General features: G+C 41.1%; 1 protein-coding gene across 2 annotated transcripts in view; it reads left to right on the forward strand.

Moving 5' to 3' along the window:
- LOC141174449 (leukotriene B4 receptor 1-like) overlaps window positions 1-22,436 on the forward strand; it is a 52,529-nt gene that overhangs the window by 29,102 nt on the left and 991 nt on the right. Inside the window, exons 3-4 of one of the 2 annotated variants that reach the window (XM_073659377.1) lie at window positions 21,997-22,118; window positions 22,274-22,410. In XM_073659377.1, the coding sequence (XP_073515478.1) occupies window positions 21,997-22,077 (81 nt within the window). In that variant the 3' untranslated portion in view covers window positions 22,078-22,118; window positions 22,274-22,410. Of the gene's footprint in view, window positions 1-21,996; window positions 22,119-22,273; window positions 22,411-22,436 lie in introns of those variants that run through there. The other variant, XM_073659378.1, reaches the window with a different exon arrangement.

A 22,436-nucleotide genomic window follows, 5' to 3' on the forward strand; every position in this document is an offset into this window, starting at 1 on the left:
TGCCCAAATTAAACACCTTCCTCTGGTGCACACCGGAGACGTCCTGTCATGAGGACATTCTGCGTAATTTCGTCGGCCTGAGTACCGCTGATGAATGGTGACACCAGGATATGTTGAAGTGGTTTTAGATTGGATGGCTGAGACTGCCTTCAGTTCCTTCACATTGTCTTCCACCCAGTCCTCTGCTGAAAGTCCACACTTGGCACCTGCGGACCATGGGCATCTGTCTTCCACTTCAGCCCCTTGCAAATCACCCAAACAGTCTGAGCTCCAAGTCTAGCAGCTGTCACTTCTGTTTTTTGATGAGTCCGCTAGCTGGAGTTTCATGCGCCATCCTCCTGGCCCTGCCCCACAAGTGGAAAAGATTGAGTGTACTGATGCCCAACCACTTTTACAGTTGGAGGATAAGTACGTGGGAGCGCTAATACACACGTTCAGCGGACCACTGCAGCACATCTCTGATGATGACGGAACACAGGTGCCAACTGCTGTGTCTTTCTGCAGTGTGCAGACCGGCAAGGCAGGGGTGAGGACTAGGTGGAAGATGATGTGTGGGATGATGAGGTCCTTTACTCCACATGGAGTGAAGGTCATCCTAGTGATGTGCACAGTTTGGAGGAAGAGGTGGTCGTCACGCTGCCCCAGCTGCACAGCAACTAAAGAGGGAGCACGGTGCAAAAGCACAGTGGCCGTCCCCTAGCCAGTACGTCTTCTGCTACTGCCCTCTGTGCTGACTAAATGAGCACTCCAAGGACAGCTCTGATGAGCCCCCATGTGTGGCATTTCTTCAGGCAATGTACTGATGACAATAGATGAGTGATTTGCACGCTGTGCAATCAGAGCCTGAAACGAGGCATAAATGTTCTGAACCTGAGCTCCACCTGCATGAAGAAGTATCTGAATTCAAAGCACGAGCTGCAGTGGAGTAAGCACCTGAAAAACCAGGAAAGCTCTGAGTCTCCTCCTGCTCCCTCTTTTGCTGTGGTCTTGGCCTCTTCCTCCTGCTCCCAATCAAGAGGGCCACCTGGCTCATCACAAAGAGAGGATGTAACAGCCCCACCACCAGCAGTGTCACTGAGCATCTCCACACCGTCCCATGGAAGCTTTCAGCTGTTCATCCCACAAACACTGGAGACAAAGTGAAATTACCCACCTACCCACCCACAAGCCATGGTCCTGAATGACAGCATTTCAAAATTTCTGGCCTTTGAAATTCTGCCATTCTGGCTGGTGGAGACAGACATTTTTAAAAAACTGATGATGGTGGCAGTCCCACAGTACGTGCTTCCCAGCCACCACTACTTTTCCAGGTGAGCCATCCCTGCCCAAAAATACTGTGGACAAAATAAGGTGTGCACTGCGCAATGCCATCAATGGCAAGGTCCACATAACCACTGATAGGTGGACCAGTAAGCATAGCCAGGGATGTTATATCTCCCTAACTGCCCATTGGGTAAGTCTAGTGGCAGCTGGTCCTGAGGTAGAAGGCATTCTGGCGCATGACCTACCACCATTGAAGATTGCTGCACGTTTCTCTGTCCATGTTGCCTCTTCCTCCTACTCCGCTTTGCCTATTGCCTCCTCATCTGGTAAGCGTAACACCTGCACCACCAAGTTCAGCACAGCCAGGGGGAAATGACAGCAGGCTGTTCTGAAGCTCATCTGTTTGGATGGCAGTGGATCTCATCACAGACAGGCGCATTCACCTGTCCACAGCCAACGTGGACAGCTCCACCCAGCCATTGTTATACTCCACCGCAGTTTGTTCATTCGATTTGCCATTCCCAATGTTTTGGGGCCTCCCCAAATCCCCCCAAAAAAAAAACTAAATCAAAACAACCCCCCCCCCGCCAAAAAAAAAAAACAGAAACCAAAAGCCAAATAAGAAATACAAAAAAAAGTGTAGGCTATCTCCTCCTCTGCCTCTTCAACTTACACCGCCACGTCCACCTCCACCTCCTCAACCTCATCCTCCACTTGGACCTTTGCCTTCTGTTTCAAGATTGTTATTTTTTTTATTCTATGTTCTTTTAAGTCATTTCCCTAAAAAAAAACAAAAAACCCCCACAAAAACAATGTTGGCTACCTCCTCCCTACCTCTTTTACCTTCACCGCCACGTCCACCTCCACTTGGACCTCCACCTCCTGGTTCTAGATTGTTGTTTTTTATTTTTTATTTTATGTTCTTTAAAATCATTTCCCTAAAAAACAAAAAAAAACAACAAACAAACACAAAACAGTATTGGCTGCCTACTCCCCTGCCTCTTTTACCTACACTGCCATGTCCACCTTTATTCTATGTTATTTTAAGTTATTTTCCTATCCACATTTCTTTTCAGGGCAATTGTCCAGCTCTTACCCCCATTTTTCTTTCTTTTGCAGCCCCCTAGCCCTTACTTTGACCATTTTACAGCACCAATTGTTAGAACTCTCCTGTTAGGTTTTTTGAAGTTTGCTGGTCACATGACCATTTTTGCCTATTTAATCCGGCTCCGCCCTCCTGGCCTTGCTGGACTTCATTGTATTTACTACTCTTGAGCTAGCTTGGTGCTCTGTTGCCGTTCTCTGTTAGTTTTGCTAGGTCTTCTGACCTCTATGCTTTTTGTTGTGTGTTTGTCTTTGACTGCTACTATTTCTGCTAGGAGGTGTCCAACTTATCCCAGTCCCTAGTTCTTGTAGGGATCCCTCCCTCACATCTATAGGTCTTCGTACAGACTAGCCGAGGACTTTAGCGGGTCTGATCGCAGGATCAGGTTCCCCGTTACATCGTAGGGATCTAGTTTAGTTCTATTGTAGGGACAGATCTCCTGTGTTTCCTTAGTCCCTGTAGCAGATCATAACACCAATGTTCAGGTCCCCATTGGCTTCTATGGGGTTTGGGTTCAACTTTTGGGTCAAGTTTGGGTCAAGTTCTGGCACCCGAACCGAACTTTGGCATAAAGTTCGACTGAACCTGACGAGCCTGTACTTCTATGGGTCCACTCTTCCCCGCCTCCAACCAAATTTAACCGTGACAAAGCTACTTTTAGGTGGCGATATGTATAGTCACACAACCTCCTCCTACTTTTTCCAGGCATGGTATAAGAGGCAATGATTTCCCGGAAGAACTCTTGCAGGATGTACCATTAATGAGGAGAGACTACAATCTTCTAGCCAGGCGAAATCAAGTGGAACCAAATTGCACCAGAAGAATTGCAGGGGGACTGAGTTCTTGTGCTGGACCCAGGCAGATGCCTTGCATGACAGAATTCCGGCATAGAAAAGCCCTGCACACCAAATCACAGGAGACTTTGGCACCAAGAGAGCGCAAGGTGCAGATGTGCACAGGAGAAGACGCTGCAGGGAGAGTTACAGGCCGCAGCAGGAAGCGTGTGCCAGCTGGGTACTGGCTGATCGCAGACAAGTTCCAGACGATGGCCAGTGAGACTCAGAGTTCAGACTGCAACAGTCAAAACCAGGAGCAGCACCGGTCAAGCCTCAGAGACCAGACATCGCCCGTCAGGAGCCGAGGCCCAGTCCTTTCCGCCCCAAGCCCAAGAGACTTCCGCCGACAGTCAAACCGAGAAGATCCGAGAGCAGACTGCACCAGGAAAGGCACGCCTGCAATTGCGAAGGGACAACACGAGTGAGCAGGGCCATCACTTCCAGCTATTACCTACGGTATCGGGGTCTGCTTGGATTAGGTTGGAAGGGGGCCGTTTGGTGCTTGGGAGGCTCAACGTGCTTTAATAGGCTATGTCAGAAAGACACTTGCGGCCTAGCAGGAAAACCCGGTGACCCCTGCTAGGGCCAAAGCTGCAGAAGGAACTTGTGTGGTGACTCCCACAAATGAATGCACCACCCTTGTTAAAGGAACAGTTACGTTATTTAGTGAAAGACTTTATTTGATATTTCAACCTTATTGTTATTCATGTCATTGTTGATTTGCCTAGTTACTAACACTAATTGTTCAGAGTTACTTTAAATTACTGTAAAATTACTACTGCATTTAAATAGAATTTTATCTATCACTGACTGTCGTTGCCTAGTGATATCTGTGTGTTGCATCCAGACACCTGCATTACAGTTGCACTGTGTTTTTATCTGCAGTTTTCTTACAGTGATTGATCTCATATTTATGTTAAATTGGTATTTACGTGGTTATTTTTACTAGTATTTATCAATATCCAATCCATGGTGCTGACCAACCACTAACTACATTGTATACCTTTTGTATTTTTGATTGTTTTTGGTATATACTTTTTATGCCTGTCCTATTGCTAATTTTTTGGGCTTTTGGTTCATTTTGGTTGGAGATTTTCTTTCAATCCTAAGTCCCATTACATTGTTTCTGGGATAATGGTTATACATACACTCCTGAGTGTTTTTAATTCTTATGTAGCATGAGTTTTCCATATCTATTAATAATAAAGACTTATTTTTATAATTGTGATGTGCTGCATCTTCCTGCATTGATCTTTTCTCTTGTATTTGTATGGTGCTTTGACCATAAATATGTTTTGAAAGAACTACAATTCTTGCACATTTCCAGACCAGACTATTTCTTTAATGAGGGTTAGGATTTCCACTACCGAAATGATAACAAAGACTTATTCCAGCAAGTGAAGAGTAAAGGTGAAGTAAAGGCAAAGGTTATCCGTTCTACCTTACAAACTCTGCTATGGTAGGACCATTATGCAGGCTGCCAATCAAGCCCAGAGGGTATGATTAGAAGATTTAAGGCAGAACTAGTCTGAGGAAAGAGACCCCTCGCTAGTTTAGTCTGGCCTCATTAACATATGCAATGCTGCACAACTGAAATTAATTTTTAAAACGCAACATTTTCACGATCTTAGCGTGCAACATAACAGACATGAAAAAATTAAAGACATTCCAATGCATACTGCTACATTGGCAATTGGGAACTGTCATGTGAGGTGGATTCTCTAATCAGTAGGTCAGGGTCAACAGCACGGAACAGAAGTGGTGATACAGTGGGGATAGACATATCAGATGACATAAGGAACGATGACAATCAGCTGGATATTCAGGATGGCAGGTGGATAAGCAAAGCAGGTAGCACTAAATGCACAGAGGTAATTGTGTGGACTATACAGGAACAGGAGAATATAAGATGCACATGTGACAAGTTGGTTATCAGAAATTTGACCCAGAAAAGTTAAAGATGCGGTAGCACCAGGATAGCAGAGACTAATTCATTATTATGTAACCCACTGCAGCACAGGTGAAGGAAAAAACGCACCTGTAATGTTAGAGCTGAGTTTGCTATCAGGTACCTTGTTGCAGCAGAGTATATGGTGGGAATAGCACCAGTAACAACAGAGACATGTTCATTATCAGGTACCTTAAATCAGCAGTGTTGAAAATGTGAATAACACCAAGAATGGGAGGACTGAGCTTGGTAATAGTAAATGGTTGCTAGAAAAGTAGCCTGGAACAGCTGAACTTGTATGCAGACACGTCACTTAACCCCTTTACCCCCGAGGGTGGTTTGCATGTTAATGACCAGGCCAATTTTTACAATTCTGACCACTGTCACTTTATGAGGTAATTACTCTGGAACGCTTCAACGGATCCCCCTGATTCTGAGAATGTTTTTTCGTGACATATTGTACTTCATGATTGTGGTAAAATTTCTTCGATATCACTTGCGTTTATTTGTGAAAAAAGCGGAAATTTGGCGAAAATTTTGAAAATTTTGCAATTTTCAAAATTTGAATTTTTATGCCCTTAAATCAGAGAGATATGTCACACAAAAGAGTTAATAAATAACATTTCCCACGTCTACTTTACATCAGCACAATTTTGGAACCAACATTTTTTTTGTTAGGGAGCTATAAGGGTTAAAAGTTGACCAGCGATTTCTCATTTTTCCAACAAAATTTACAAAACCATTTTTTTAGGGACCACATCACATTTGAAGTCACTTTGAGAGTTCTTTATGACAGAAAATACCAAAAATGACACCATTCTAAAAATTGCACCCCTCAAGGTGCTCAAAACCACATTCAAGAACTTTATTAACCCTTCAGGTGCTTCACAAGAATTTTTGGAATGTGGAAGAAAAAAATGAACATTTAACTTTTTTCACAAAAATGTTACTTTAGACCCAATTTTTTTTATTTTCACAGGGGTAACAAGAAAAAATGGACCCCAAAATTTGTTGTACAATTTCCCCTGGGCACGCAGATACCCAATATGTGGGGAAAAAACACTGTTTGGGCGCACGGCAGGGCTCGGAAGGGAAGGAGCGCCATTTGACTTTTTGATTGTAAAATTTGCTTGAATAATTAGCGGACGCCATGTTGTGTTTGGAGAGCCCCTGTGTGCCCAAACATTGGAGCTCCCCCACAAGTGACCCCATTTTGGAAACTAGACCCCCCAAGGCACCTATCTAGATGCATAGTGAGCACTTGGAACCCCCAGGTGCTTCACAAATTGATTCGTAAAAATGAAAAAGTGGTTTTTTTTTCACTTTTTCATTGTTACGAATCAATTTCTGAAGCACCTGGGGGTTCCAAGTGCTCACTATACATCTAGATAGGTGCCTTGGGGGGTCTAGTTTCCAAAATGGGGTCACTTGTGGGGGAGCTCCAATGTTTGGGCACACAGGGACTCTCCAAAGGCAACATGGTATCCGCTAACAAATTGTCGGCTCAAATTGTTAGCGGACACCATGTTGCGTTTGGAGAGCCCCTGTGTGCCCAAACTTTGGAGCTCCCCCACAAGTGACCCCATTTTGGAAACTAGACCCCCCAAGGCACCTATCTAGATGCATAGTGAGCACTTGGAACCCCCAGGTGCTTCACAAATTGGTTCGTAAAAATGAAAAAGTGAAAAAAAAACACTTTTTCATTTTTATGAATCTATCTGTGAAGCACCTGGGGGTTCCAAGTGCTCACTATGCATCTAGATAGGTGCCTTGGGGGGTCTAGTTTCCAAAATGGGGTCACTTGTGGGGGAGCTCCAATGTTTGGGCACACAGGGACTCTCCAAATGCAACATGGTATCCGCTAACAAATTGTCGGCTCAAATTGTTAGCGGACACCATGTTGCGTTTGGAGAGCTCTTGATGTGCCTAAACAGTGGAGCTCCCCCACAAATGACCCCATTTTGGAAACTAGACCCCCCAAGGCACCTATCAAGATGCATAGTGAGCACTTGGAATCCCCAGGTGCTTCACAAATTGATTCGTAAAAATGAAAAAGTGAAAAAAAAAACACTTTTTCATTTTTATGAATCAATTTGTGAAGCACCTGGGGGTTCCAAGTGCTCAATATACATCTAGATATGTGCCTTGGGGGGTCTAGTTTCCAAAATGGGGTCACTTGTGGGGGAGCTCCAATGTTTGGGCACGCAGGGGCTCTCCAAACGCAACATGGCGTCCGCTAACAATTTGAGCCGATTTTCCATTCAATTTGTTAGCGGACACCATGTCGCGTTTGGAGAGCCCGTGATGTGCCTAAACAGTGGAGCTCCCCCACAAGTGACCCCATTTTGGAAACTATACCCCTCAAGGATTTTATTAAGGTGTATAGTGAACATTTTGAACCCAGAGGTACGACACAGAATTTGTTTACATTAGGTCATCATATTGAATAAGTTGTCATTAGTCTTGAGCGCAAGTGCTCGCTACTTGAGTTTGAATCGGGTACTCAGGTATGCACCATGTACAGCGTGTGCTCGAGTGACATGCTCGAGTCCCTACTCCGCATGTTTCACGGTAATTAGACACCCAAAAAAAACATGTTGGGATCGCTCGTGCATGGCAGGCAATCCCCGTAAAGTTTTTTTGGCCACGAAGCATATGGGGCAGAGACTCGAGCATGTCACTCAAATACCCACGATACTCAATGCATACCAGAGAACCCGATGCAAACTCAAGTAGCGAGCACTTGCGCTCAACACTAGTTGCCATATCGTCATCTTTTTTTCTTACTTTTGAAAAAAATCCCAGCCCCATCACAACCGTAACACCAACCGTAACCCTAGCACAACCCTAACCGTAGCACAACCCCAACCCTAGCACAACCCTAACCCTAGCACAACCCTAACCCTAGCACAACCCTAACCCCAAACCCAGCCCTAACCCTAGCCCAATCCTATCCCAAGAGTTTATTTTTGACGCCGTTCCTCGTGCGGTATAAGTGATTAGACGACTTTATTCTTCGGGTCGGTGTGATTACAGCAATACCAGAATCATATAAGGTTTTTATGACTGACAGCTGTCACACACTAAAATACGCATTTTTTGTAGAATCTAGTTTTTGCATCGCCATATTTTGAGAGCTATAATTTTTCCAGATTTTGGCAGACAGTCACATGATGACTTGTTTTTTGCGGGATGAGTTGACGTTTTTATTGGTGCCATTTTCAGGCACGTGACATTTTTTGACCGCTTTCTATTCCGATTTTTGGGAGGCAGAATAAACAAAAACCAACAATTCAGGAATTGTTTTTTTTTTTTTTTTTATTCTGTTCCGCGTGTGGTAAAATTGATAAGGTAGCTTTATTCTTCGGGTCAGTACGTTTACAGCAGTACCACATTTATATCGTTTTTCTATGTTTTGCACTTTTACATAATAAAAGCAATTTTATAGAAAAAATTATTTTTTAGCATAGCTTTATTCTGAAAGCTATAACTTTTTTATTTTTCGGCTGATGGAGCTGTATGGCAGCTTGTTTTTTGCGGGACGAGATGACGTTTTCAGCGGTACCATTTTTATTTATATTTGTCCTTTTGATCGCGTGTTATTTCATTTTTTGTTTGGCGGTATGGTGATAAAGCATTGTTTTTTGCTTCGTTTTTTTTTTTTTTACCGTGTTCACTGAAGGAGTTAACTAGTGGGACAGTTTTATAGGTCAGGTTGTTCCGGACGCGGCGATACCAAATATGTGTACTTTTATTGTTTTGTTTTTTTTATAATAATATTTATTGATGGGTACATTATATTTTTATTTTTGGTGGATTATTTTTTTTATTTATTTTTTTATATTTTTGCAATTTTTTTTTCTTTTTTTTTTTTCACTTTCTGAAAGTTTATATACTTTATTACTTTGTCCCACTCTGGGACTTTCACTTTTTTTTCTCTGATCGCCTGCATGGCACAGGAATGCAGCATCATCCCTGTGCTATGCAGGCTGTCAGCGCTGGACAGGGAGAAGATTGTTTGGAGATGCACTGCGCATGTCCAAACAATCTTCCTGCTGTCTGGTGACCCGGATGTTGTCATGACAACATCGGGTCGTCATGGCAACACCCGGGAAGCCTTTGCAGACAGCGCTGGAAGCCGGAAGAGGAGGTGAGTATCTGCGATCACCTCCCCTTGCCTCCGCAATGCTGCGATCGACTTCGATCTACTTCGATCGCAGCATCACGGGGGTTAATGTGCTGGGAGCGGTGCAGGACCGCTCCCTGCACATAGTACCGGGTGTCAGCTGTGACAATCAGCTGACACCCGGCGGCGATCGCGCCCGCACAGCCTGTGTGCGCACGCGATCGCCATGACGTACTAATACGGGTCTGGCTCTTAAGTCCCAGGGCACAGACGTGTATTAGTACGTCAAATGTTGTTAAGGGGTTAAAGGGGTTTTCCCACGAACAAAAGTTCATTTTATTCAATAGAACTTGGAATAATAATAATTTCCACAATTGTATATATTTAAATAAAATGTTCCTGTGCAGAGATAATCTTATAAATGTGCCCCTGCTGTGTACTGTGTAATGGCTGTGTCTGACCGTGCAGGAACATGGTCTGATCATACCACATCTCCTGGGCAGGGGAGGACGCAGAAATGTATACAGAAATTACAGCAGGGGATCGCAAATTATTCTTTCTTTGAGGTAAAACATTGGTTAAAAACAGGCAGGGAAATGTTTTACTTCACAAAAAGAATCAGCTGTGTTCCAATACTGTAATGTATACTCTTTTGCTTCCCCCTCTGTTCAGGAGCTGTGGTACGATCAGACAATTTTCCCAGCTGCTAACTGCTGTAAAGAAATCATGGGGCTGCAGAGAGCTGACTGGTATTTTACGTGTTAATTCCTCTCTAGGAATGTACTGTATCTACTGTGCACACTCAGCCAAGCACTAGTGGCCAAGGTCCAAGGAAACAAACTGTACACTGTGAAAGATAAAAGCTCTCACTGCAGGAGAATGTCAGCAGAAAGAAACAGCAAGTTAATTGTAAACTTACTTATTTTCATGTTGTCCAACTAACTGATGCAATTTTATAACATGTGAATACTTTTTTAAAAGGCTATGGATCATGACAGAGGAGATCGCTAAGTTACCATTGCAGCGTTGCATGGAACAGTCATCAAGCTAACAAAGCTAGGCACAAGTGAGTAACAGTGCCCCCTCTTTTTAGTTCCCTTCCTGGAAGTGTCCATAAAAGAAAGAAAAGGATGCTAGGAGAATTCTTAAGTAGAGTTGAAGCATTTACATTAGTGTTGAGCGAGTATGTTCTATTAACCCTTTCGCCTAGTATGTTCGGGCCGAGCTCCGAGTATTTATAGCTGCTCGGTGATATGGTTGAATCGCTCCCATGTGCATGATTTGCAACTGTTTGACAGCTTTATTACATGTGAGGAATGTCTATTTCTTACACATTCCTCACATGTAATAAAACTGTCAAACAGTTGCAAATCATGCACACGGGAGCGATTCAAACATATCACCGAGCAGCTATAAATACTCGGAGCTCGGCCCGAGCATACTCGGACAGAACATACTCGCTCAACCCTAATTTACATCCTATTTAGAAAACCAGAATCTTTCTTCAGGATCCATTTCAGTCAATCAAGAAGAATAAATTCCTGCACACCTTCTTACAATCTTGAATTTGTTTAATCTCATATTCCATGTCAGGATCAGTAGTGAAAATAAGATCTGACTTGTTATAAGAAGAGAACTAATTGAGAACCAATGGAGACAGGAAAAGCATTGGGAATTTTCAACCAAAAGGCAGTTTCAAATGGAAGATGACCAGATTGATTTTCTCACTAATTTGAAATGGATAGATGAAGTTAGGGGCCAGTTTCTTGAAGCGAGTCTTTCAGCAGATATTTTTGATGGAAAAGCAAAATTTGGGAAACGTCGACTGTGTTTATATATATCTTCTTTGCTCTATCTATGGCTGGTACTAAATTTGATTGCACCTCAGTCCAGATGTTATGAATGTCCTGAGAGATGCTGTTCACAGCAGTAAGTTGACGACTCTTGGATGCAATTAGCAGAGAAAGATTAGACTCACTGCCATGCACTGTGACAAAGGAAGATTTCTCAGAAGACTCAGAAACTGGTTTGTTATGGACAAATTTCACCTAAGGAAGCAAGAGGCCATTTATCTTGACGAGAATTAGAAAAAAACTGAAGTTATTGCTCCATAGGCTGATTGATCCTCTTAGACTACCCTTTACTTTGGGCATGATAGAAAGAGAAGAAGTCTAAGGAAATCTGAAGATTCTTGCAGAGTGCCTCCAGGACCCTTAAACAAATTGCACACCATGGTCTGGCACTATATGAGCTGGATAGCTAAGGAATCTGAACTTTTTTTTTTGAAGAACACTTGGCCCAGCTGTGGAACAGATGAAAGTCCAGGTAATTATAAAAAATCAGCTATGTACATGACGAAGTGGACGGGATGTCCACGAAACGCGTAGTAATTGTAGCTTTACGTAATAAACTACAAGATTGTTAATTATACACAATCTCTCGGCAAATTTCTTCACCACGGAGAAGTGCGTTTTTTTTCCCGGCACCAACTTCATCCTATTACAGATAACCTTACAGACCCCTAGGGATTCTGTGCTGGCTGCAGCCCTTCGCTATAAATTCTTTCATGAGTTGTGCATTACACAACTCATAAAGGTGAGCATATTTTCTTTTACCTACTTGGTTGTTGTTGGATAACAGCACTATTTGCACCCCCATCTCTCTACTTACTATAAAAAAAATTAGACATTTTGGAAATATGGTCCACCACGGCCCAAATTATGGTGAATCCTTGTGCCTCAGGGAAATGTTTCAGGATAAATATTTACGGAGTAGGGTTTTTTTTCTAGACTGCCAAGAAGTCTAATATTTAGACTGAAAATCATAAATGAATACACCCAGATAACCAGGAGAAATTCAACAAAGGTTTTATGGTCAACACGTTTCGAAGTTCACATACTACTTCTTCAGAACAAACCACAAACCACAAATTGTGGTTTGTCCTGAAGTAGAGGTATGTGAACTTTGAAGCGCATTGACTATAAAACCGCTCTTGAATTTCTCCTACTTTCCTTATTCTATTCACCCACACTTTTCGGTCTAAATATTGGACTTCTTAGCAGTACAGAAAAACTCCTATTCCCTAATTATTTTTCCTGCATCATTTTTAGGGTTTGCAGCCATTACCATTTCCTTTGATATTGTTGTGGTCACACAGAAGAAACCGCTGGAATAATTTTTAGATTTGAAGAACTTTGTGAAAGAACTTCTCTTACATAAATAGCAGAGAGCCTGTTAACTTCTTTGTGGTTTAGAACCAGAGCAAAGGAAAACAAAATTTAAGTTGCATGAAGGATTGAATAGCAGATTTTGACCAACTCCAAAAATTAGCAGCATTCTGAGTGAGTGCTGTAAAAGTAGCTACTACTTAAGAATTATAATTATTTAATGGTTCGCAAAGTCAAGGAACCTTTGAAGGGCGGGTTTTGGCCAATCCAAAATACCAGAAGCTTTCTTTGGGTACATATGTAGACCTCCACATGAGGTAATGTATCCAAGAAATGGCAATTCATGACTCTCAAAAAACACTTTTATATCTTGGGATATACAGGGTGGGCCATTAATATGGATACACCTAAAATAAATGGGAATGGTTGGTGATATCAACTTCCTCTTTGTGGCACCTTAGTATATAGAAGGGAGAAAACTTTCCAGATGGGTGGTGACCATGACGGCCATTTTGAAGTTGGCCATTTTGGATCCAACTTTATTTTTTTCAATGGGAAGAGGGTCATGTGACACATCAAACTTATTGAGAATTCCATAAGAAAAACAATGGCGTGCTTGGTGTTAACGTAACTTTATTCTTTCATTAGTTTTTTACAAGTTTATGACCACTTATAAAATGTGTTCAAAGTGCTGCCCATTGTGTTGGATTGTCTTCTCCCACTCTTGACACACTGATAGCAACACCACAGAAGAAATGCTAGCACAGGCTTCCTGTATCCATTGTTTCAGATGCTGCACATCTCGTATTGGTACAGAATATCATAAACAATTACATTAAGAAAATGTTGGAAACAGTTTGTGCATTGCATAGTTCCAAAGGCCTGACTAGATATTCATAGTGACCATCACTGGTGTAGAACACATCCTTCCATTGGTTGCTCTCTTTAATTTGAACAAAAAAAATTATAGGTTACATGCAGATATATAATTTGGTGAAGTAGTAAGCAACCCTAATCCAATCAAAAAGTACAGAGAAGACTGGCAATGGACTGCGATATTTCACAGTAATTCTATCTAAACCCAGATAGTCAATGCATGGTCTAAGTGAAAAAACTTTGTTTTTTGTGAAGAAGAGGCCTGCAATGCCAGGAAACATAGGTTTTTGGATGAAACTCCTCTTCAAATTCTCTTTAACATAAGTAGACATTACTTCAGCCACGGAGAGATAGTGGATAAACTCTGGGTGGCTAAGTACCAGGAAAAAAAGGCATGGCCCATCTGATGAGGAGGTAATGTTTCATCCTTCTCTTTGGAAAAGACATCAGCAAAGTCTTGATAAGGAAAAGGCAAGTAGGAGGAAATGGAGCAGAGTAGAGTTAAAGAGAAGTTGGTTGAGATAGAGCTTTGAGGCAACTTTGAAAACAAGAAGAACCCCACTGAGTGATCTTGTCGGACAATGAATCAATAACTGAAGCATGTAGCCATGAAAGTCCCAGGAGCACCAGTGTCCTCAATATGTAGTGCTCCAACTTGAAAAGTCCCTTTCTCAGTCCAAAACTGAATATGAACACCAGGAATTGTGGATCCATTTGCTCGTAAAACATGCATCCTCAGAGTAACAAAAGGAATTTTCAGCCTTTTGGGTAATGAGAAGTTAATAAATTTTTTCAGCTCTAGAATCACACAGGACTGGTCCTGTGAATACTGAGGAATTGAAGATAATAGACATAGTCACAATGAGCTTGTTTTTGATGAAGGATAGTGTTCACCTAAAAGCAGGGCCGCCATCAGGGCATTACTGTCCTTACTGCTGTATGGGGTCCCGTGAGCAGCAGTACAGAGGGCATACTCACCGTCACCTGACAGAAGTCATCAGGAGAACCAGGCGGCGTACCTATCCTGGCGCAGGGACCCCCAGAACGCTCACAGTCTTCAACACTGAACGGCTGTGCAGCAGCTCCAAGGTAGTCCCTCCTCCCCTGTGACACGCTGGTGAAGGTCACAGGGGAGGAGGTACAGCGAGCGGGAGCCGCGCCAGGATGCCAGCACAGCTGCAGGGATCGTATGAGAGGTAAGTATGACAACTTTATTTTTTTAAATAGAATTAATTACATTTCTTGGGGATAAGCACATGGAGGGTGGGAAAAGCACATGGGGAATTTGGAGTGAAGGGTGGGAAGAGCGCATAGCGAATTTGGAGTGGAGGGTGAGAAGAGAGCATGGAGAGTTTGAAGTGGAGGGTGGGAAGAGTACATAGGGAATTGGGAGTGGAGTGTGGGAAGAACACAAAGGAAATTAGGAGTGGAGGGTGGGAAGAGCGCGTGGGGAATTCGGAGTGCAGGGTGGGAAGAGCGCATGGGGAATTTGGAGTGGAGGGTGGGGAGAGCACATGGAGAATTTGTAGTGGAGGGTAGGGAGAGCACGTGAAGAATTGGTAGTGGAGGGTAGGGAGAGCACGTGAAGAATTGGTAGTGGAGGGTGGGGAGAGCACGTGTAGAATTGGGAGTGGAGAGTGAGGAGAGCACGTGGAGAATTGGAGGTGGGGAGAGCACATGATGAATTGAGAGTGGGGGGAGTAAAAAATGATGAAAAGAGGGTGGGGGTGGGGAGAGCACGGACATGACATAATGAATTGGTGCAGAGGGGGCATGTAAATATAATGAATCAGGGGAACAGGAGGTACAGAGTAGGGGGCGTTTAGGTTGCAGGAGTGTGGCTGGTAATAAATTGGGGGAAAGAGTACAGGTTCTAATTAATTTATATATTTATTTGGTGGGGAAGTGGCTATTTACAGTTAGTGGGGGCACAGTGGTGGATTACAATTTATATTTGGAATGGTGGGTTGCATAATAACTAACAGTATATTAATGGTGGGTGTACATCTGTATTCAGCTATGTAATGTAAAAGTTGGGGAATGAGCTCTAGATAACTGTTCTTTTATGAAGAGACGAGCCCTGGCTAGAAGAAGTGATGGCGGTCTGTGCTGGATGAAGGAGAAAAGTGAAGATGAAGTATTTCACCTAGAGACGTCACCGGTGAGTCAGTGTGTTACCTGTACATTGAAATTATACACTATATAGTATGTACAGAGCTCCTGTGTGTAATGTCACTTTATTACCTGTACACTATATACAGAGCTCCTGCGTATAATGTCACTGGTGATCCCTGCATTACCTGTGCACTGACACTATATACAGAGCTCCTGTGTATAATGTCACTGATGATCACTGTATTACCTGTATACTGACACTATATGCAGAGTTCCTGTGTATAATGGCACTGGTGATCACTGTATTACCTGTACAATAACATTATACACTGTATTCTATGTGCAGAGCTCCCGTGTATAATGGCACTTATGGTAATATTAGTATTGTTTTTTTTATTAATGATCAGCATTGTAGTATTTGGTCACTATGTGGTCCAGTCATGGTGTGACAGTTTTTGTCATTTGTATATGATATTATTCGGTCACTATGTGGTGGTAAAATGTGGTCTGGTCATGGTGTGGCGAATAAATAAAAATATATCTGAAAAGAGTATTGGATATTTTAAGAAATGTTTAATAGGCTATAGTAGAGTAGGATCCGGCCAGAAGAGTCTACCTTATTGTGGTAGCGGCTTTAAAAATCTTATGGCCAAAACAAATGCTGATGGCTATATATGTGATCTGGTGTTCACTGGGATCTGTTAATGTGTGATTGATGAGGATGTGGGAGTTTTTCCAAGAGTGGGCGGTGGGACTGTGGAAGGTTAAAGGGATGGAGGCGGAGCTGGGGTGGAGCCTGGGTGGAGCCTCAAGGGGGCCCAAAAATGTTGCCATTATGGGGCCCTGAATTTCCTGGTGGCAGCCCTGCCTAAAATTAATTATTAATTGTAATGGATCCGTGAAAAACACATGGCATATGAATGATAACCCATATGTAATTTGTGTTTTGTGCACCTATTGACTTAATGGGCAAGTCTGATCCGGAATACAGATCAAAGTAGTGCATGTGGCGATTTTTTATATCCAGACCATCGGTCTGTGTGTAAAAATGTTCATGTGAACTACAACATCATCTTGCATTCCTCTGTGTGCTGTCCGTATGCTATCAGTTTTGCATACTGACAGCACATATCCTTAACTCTGACAAGTATGCTCTGTTGCACACTTTGTTTAACTACCTCCTACTGATCTCGAGATGCTATCACTGCTTCTTTTATAATGCCGAACCTTCTATAATTCTGTAACACAACATATATAAAACATACATCCAATAACTAAACTGATCAGTTAATTATTATCTTAAAATTACACCTCACAGACAATCCTTTATGATAATCTGATGGCGATATTAAGCCATCATCCTACTTTGATCTTTTTGTCTTGGGCATTTGAATCTTTATATGTTTTCATTAGGCTTGTTGAGGACTCTGAGTCTTGGTCAAAGCATTGCAGATTAAAACAATGAATAAAAATTCTAATCATTAAAAATGAAGAAAAAAACATATTTAGTATTACATTCATAAAAGTCTAATATCTGATCTGAAGTCTGAAAAAAATATCAATTCTTTATTGAAATCTTTGCGTATTGGATCTGGACTCTGAGCTGATAAAGCCCGTTGGAGATCACCCTGGAAAAGTGGCAATGCTGTTTTTAATATATCCTTTGTGCCATTTTTCATTATATACAGTGGGGAAAATAAGTATTTGATACACTGCTGATTTTGCAAGTTTTTCCACCTATAAAGAATGGAGAGGTCTGTAATTTTTATCATAGGTACACTTCAACTGTGAAACATGATTTTTAAAAAATTAAATTGCATTTTATTGCATGAAATAAGTATTTGATCACCCACCAACCAGCAAGAATTCTGGCTCTCACAGACCTGTTAGTTCTGATTTAAGAAACCCTCCTACTCTGCACTCGTTACCTGTAATAATTGCACCTGTTTGAACTCGTTACCTGTATAGAAGACACCTGTCCACAAACTCAGTCAATCACACTCCAACATCTCCACCATGGCCAAGACCAAAGAGCTGTCTAAGGACACCAGGGACAAAATTGTAGACCTGCACAAGGCTGGGATGGGCTACAGAACAATAGGCAAGCAGCTTGGTGAGAAGGCAACAACTGTTGGCACAATTATTAGAAAATGGAAGAAACACAAGATGACTGTCAATCTTCCTCTCTCTGGGGCTCTATGCAAGGTGTTGCCTTGTGGGGTAGGTGTGATTCTGAGAAAGGTCAGGAATCAGCTCAGAACTACATAGGATGACCTGGACAAGGACCAGAGCTGGGACCACAGTCTCAAACATTACCATTAGTAACAAACTACTCCGTCATGGATTAAAACCCTGCAGGGCATGCAAAGTCCTACTGCTCACGTCAGCACATCTCCAGGCCCATTTGAAGTTCACCAATGACCATCTAGATAATCCAGAGGACGCATGGGAGAAGGTCATGTGGTCAAATGAGACCATAATAGAACTTTTTGGTATTAACTCTACTGGCCATGTTTGGAGGAAGAAGAAGGATGAGTACAACCCCAAGAACATTGTCCCAACCGTGAAGCATGGTGGGGGAAACATCATACTTTGGGGGTGCTTTTCTGCAAAGGGGATAGGACGAGTGCACCGTATTGAAGGGAGGATGGATGGGGTCATGTATCACGAGATTTTGGCCAACAACCTCCTTCCCTCAGTAAGAGCATTGAAGATGAGTCGTGGCTGGGTCTTCCAGCATGACTATGATCCAAAACACACAGCCAGGGCACTAAGGAGTGGCTCCATAAAAAGCATTTGTGAGGTCCAGGAGTAGCCTAACCCATCTCCAGACCAGAACCCCATAGAAAATCTTGAGGAAGCTGAAACTCAATGTTGCCCAGCAACAGCCCCGAATCCTGAAAGATCTGGAGAAGATCTATATGGAGGTGTGGGCTAAAATCCCTGCTGCAGTGTGTGCAAACTTAGTAAAGAACTGCAGGAAACGTCTGATCTCTGTAATTGCAAACAAAGGTTTCTGCACCAAATATTAAGTTATGTTTTTCTATTGTGTCAAATACTTATTTCATGCAATAAAATGCAAATTAATTATATAAAAATCATACAATGTGGTCTTCTGGATTTTTTTAGATTCTGTCTATCACAGTTGAAGTGTACCTAGGATAAAAATTACAGACCTCACCATTCTTTGTAGGTGGGAAAACGTGCAAAATCGGCAGTGTATCAAATACTTATTTTCCCCACTGTAAGCATAACGCCCTTTTTAAATGCTGATATATGATCTGACATTACTATGTCTTGACGTTCCATTGTTTAACTCTAACTGTAAAGATAAGTGAGGGTCTGATTGGTTTGGGGCATTAAGTGATGCCATACTTACAGTATACCCTAGTGATATGCCATAAGATTGGAATAACCCGTCTCTGGGGTGTTATATAGAAGTAGAGTCAGGAAGGGGTTAGGTCAAAACTAAAAAAAAATCTTTAGTTCCCTTTTTATATATATTACTACCAGCAAGCAAATGATCAAATTTTCTCTGCAGCTCTTCTGGATGTGACTGCTCTAGTAAGTATTTCTGTGCTTTAGAATAATGAATTTGACATTATTTTTTTTCTCAACATAGACACATGACAATTTTTTTGTGAGACAAGGTGTAGTTTTAAAGGACACCAATAATTTTGCCATAAAATGTAGTGAAAAAATTCCAAGTGGGATGAAATGATAAAGAAAATGCAATTCCAGCATTGTTTTTTTTTTATGGCCTGGAAACATGATTGTCCAGGTCAGAACAAATATGAAAGTACAAGTATCAAACTTGCATTGATTTTTTTTTTTATTTAAGTTATGAAAAAATAAAATTGGATTTTTTTTTTACATTTTTTGCTTTTTGCTGACATTTTCTGAGCGACATCTTTATTTTTCAGTTGATGACACTAAGTGCGGACTTTATTGATACCAATTTGAGGTATGACGTTTTCATCACTTCTTATTGCATTTTGTTTAGGGAGGTAAGGTGACCAAATATCAGTATTGTGGCAATTAGTTTTTGTTTTATTACTGTCTTAACCAAATAGGATCATTAATTTTATATTTTGATTTGATAGATCAGACTTTTATGAACGTAATACTAAATATATTTTTTTGTTTATTTTTAACGATTAGAATTTTTATGCATTGTTTTAATAGTTTCAAAAACTTTTTTTTTTAGTCTCATTAGAAGACTTGAACATGCAATCATTTGATTGCTTGTGCTATATACTACAATATTGAGGTATTGTGGTATATTTTGTAAATTGCCTATGGGTGAGTTATCTACTGAAGCTCCCTGGATGCCACGGTAAATCATGGGTTTCCCATGATCGGGGTCCGACAGAGGGGCTGGGTACATGCATTGGCAACCACTCCATTTAAATGCCACTGTCAGAAATTAGCTTAGCTTTGGATGTGGCTGGTAGACACAGATGTCGGCTATCTAATATAGCTTGCATCTACTGCATGTGGAGGGAGCTCAGCTCTGGAGCCCTCTCCACACCTTGTGGACCCTAAAGTAGGAAAGTCATTTATTATTGTTCTATCTTGACCTAAGTTAATGGGTATAAAATAATATATATATGGGCTCAAACATGTTAAAAAATTAAAAAAGCCATACTTTTCCTTATCCATCCTCCAAAAACCCAGTCTCAGCAGGTTTCTACTATCTGATTCTGTCTCGATATACAAGAAATGTTCCGAAATCACCAATCACTGGCTGATGCGGATTGCTGCTGTGGCCAGTAAAAAGGCTAAGTTGGCATTTCTGCCCATGTTCAATGCATAGACACAGATCAGAAAGTAGAACCAGAAGTGAATAAACTCCTGAAATGAAACTGGAAGATTTGACTATCAAGCATTATTTTTTTTATTAAACAATCTGAAACCTTTCAAAAACAATTGTATTACAAGCTGTTTTTTAATCCTCGTATTTATATTAATATCTTTGGTGACAAGGGTCATAAATAGGAGTGGCTGATCCACATAGTAAAAATGAAAATGGGCTACTTTTTCTGTCCCTATATGAAGAGGAATCCATTAGGATGTTTTATTATATATACCCTGTGACTACACTACTACCTTTGGCTTAAAAATTGTCAAAAAAATTCAATGTGTGAAACCAACCTTAGGATATTTGCATACGGTATCTTTTAGACACCGGAGTATCTGCCGAGTCTTCATTGGCGTCTATTTCGTTATTTTTGCATCTTTTTTTGTAATTTAAACTTTAAATAGCGAATGGGAACCCCACCTACGAATGAACATGCTGCTTCTTTTAATTGCATGCCAGTTTTTAGCACCTTAAACTGTAAAAAGAAGTGACAAAAGACAAAACATATGCACAGCTAGTCGATTTTACATTTACATTGTGTTCATATTTTGTAGAATCCGCCTGAAATAAACCTTGTGTGCCCATACCCTTTAAATTCTAAGCTTGACCACCCATGGCAGGGTTAATTTGCTTTTCCCTTCAAATCCTTTCCATGACTTGTTGGTCAATTTTCCCACTCATTGTTTTATAATAATGCTGTTATTTTGGTGGGTGTAGTCTTCTCCTTCTCCCCACTAAACTTTCCCCTCTTCAAAGCCTCAATGCTGCCTTATGATCTGCCTCTATTTTATGTTACAGAAATGGATGAATCACGGTTGGAGGTACAGGAATGGAAGTTCTCCAAATGAGACAGCAAGAAGGTTTTTATTTCCTATGTATCTCAGTAATGAACATTCTAGTTTTTGACTACAAAAAGGTGATGATTCGGCACCAAAACGTGTAGGCAATAAAAACCTCCCTGTTATCTTGTCTGAAGAACTTTCATTCCAGCAGTGTAGGACCTCCAACCATGCTTCATCCATTTCTTCAATAAACCTTGGAAATTTACCTCTTCAACCAATGGAGCAGCAGCTGGAACAAATATCTCACTGGAGTTGAGCATCATCACAACATCTCCAGGTGAACACAACTATTCACGTCTCTGATATCTCCAATTCCAGAACCACCCTATTTGTGTTCTTTTGTGCTCTACTCTAATACATCTATTTTAGGTTTGACATTTATATAAATGTTCTAGGAGATGAAAGGGAATTTCCATCTTGTAGCTTTATGGCACATTCACGGGATATGCCATAAATGTCTGACGCTGGTCCCACATTAGGGACCCATACTGCACCACAAGTAATGGAAAGGTGGCCGCATTTGCACTTTTTGCTTTATTAACTTTTATAAAAGTTTCAAAAATTACCAAAGAAGTGCACTCGACAATTTTCATAAATCCTATAGAAGTGAATAGAAAGCCATGAATGCACAATCAGCTTTCCATTGCCAGTAGTGCAGGATGGTTCCCAATTTAAAAATATGTGTGGGTCCCAGACATCTATTAGAAATCATTTGCTATATTTTTTAGCCATTAAATAAGTCAAGTATATTTAATTATTAGTTTATAAGCATTTGCATAATCTGAGAACGTTTTTAACTAGTTGGTATTAAAAGTTATATTTTAACACATGTGTTCTTGTTGATGGAACCACTACAGATTTTCTCAGCCAATTTGGAGCTGCTTCACCTGAGATCCGGCACAGAATTCACTACTCACTACTATCGCACCCAAATTTGAAGATCCATATCTAGTTGAATATTACATACAATCACAGGGAGGTGAGCTGATTTCTTCCTATCAATAATATTTATATTTTAATTATCTTTTCATGCCCAACTAGGTGTTCATACATACAGACTTATTTTTTACACTTTTTGTTGTTCTTTAAAATTGCATTCTTAGACTAAATATATTTGCATGTATTTTTTTTTAGAACAAGTGAACTTCCATCAATTCTGAAAAATATTGAAAGTCAACTCTTTGCATGGCATTCTACAAAGAAAATAATTTAGAAATTTTGCAGCTTTTTTTCTAACAATTTTTACATCGTACTGAGCTACAATTTGGTCTTAAGAGGAAACCCAAATATTTGTGAC

This window comes from Phyllobates terribilis, unplaced genomic scaffold (genome assembly GCF_046119375.1).
Source record: "Phyllobates terribilis strain yellow unplaced genomic scaffold, ASM4611937v1 Scaffold_13__5_contigs__length_258822181, whole genome shotgun sequence".
NCBI classification, from domain to species: domain Eukaryota; kingdom Metazoa; phylum Chordata; class Amphibia; order Anura; family Dendrobatidae; genus Phyllobates; species Phyllobates terribilis.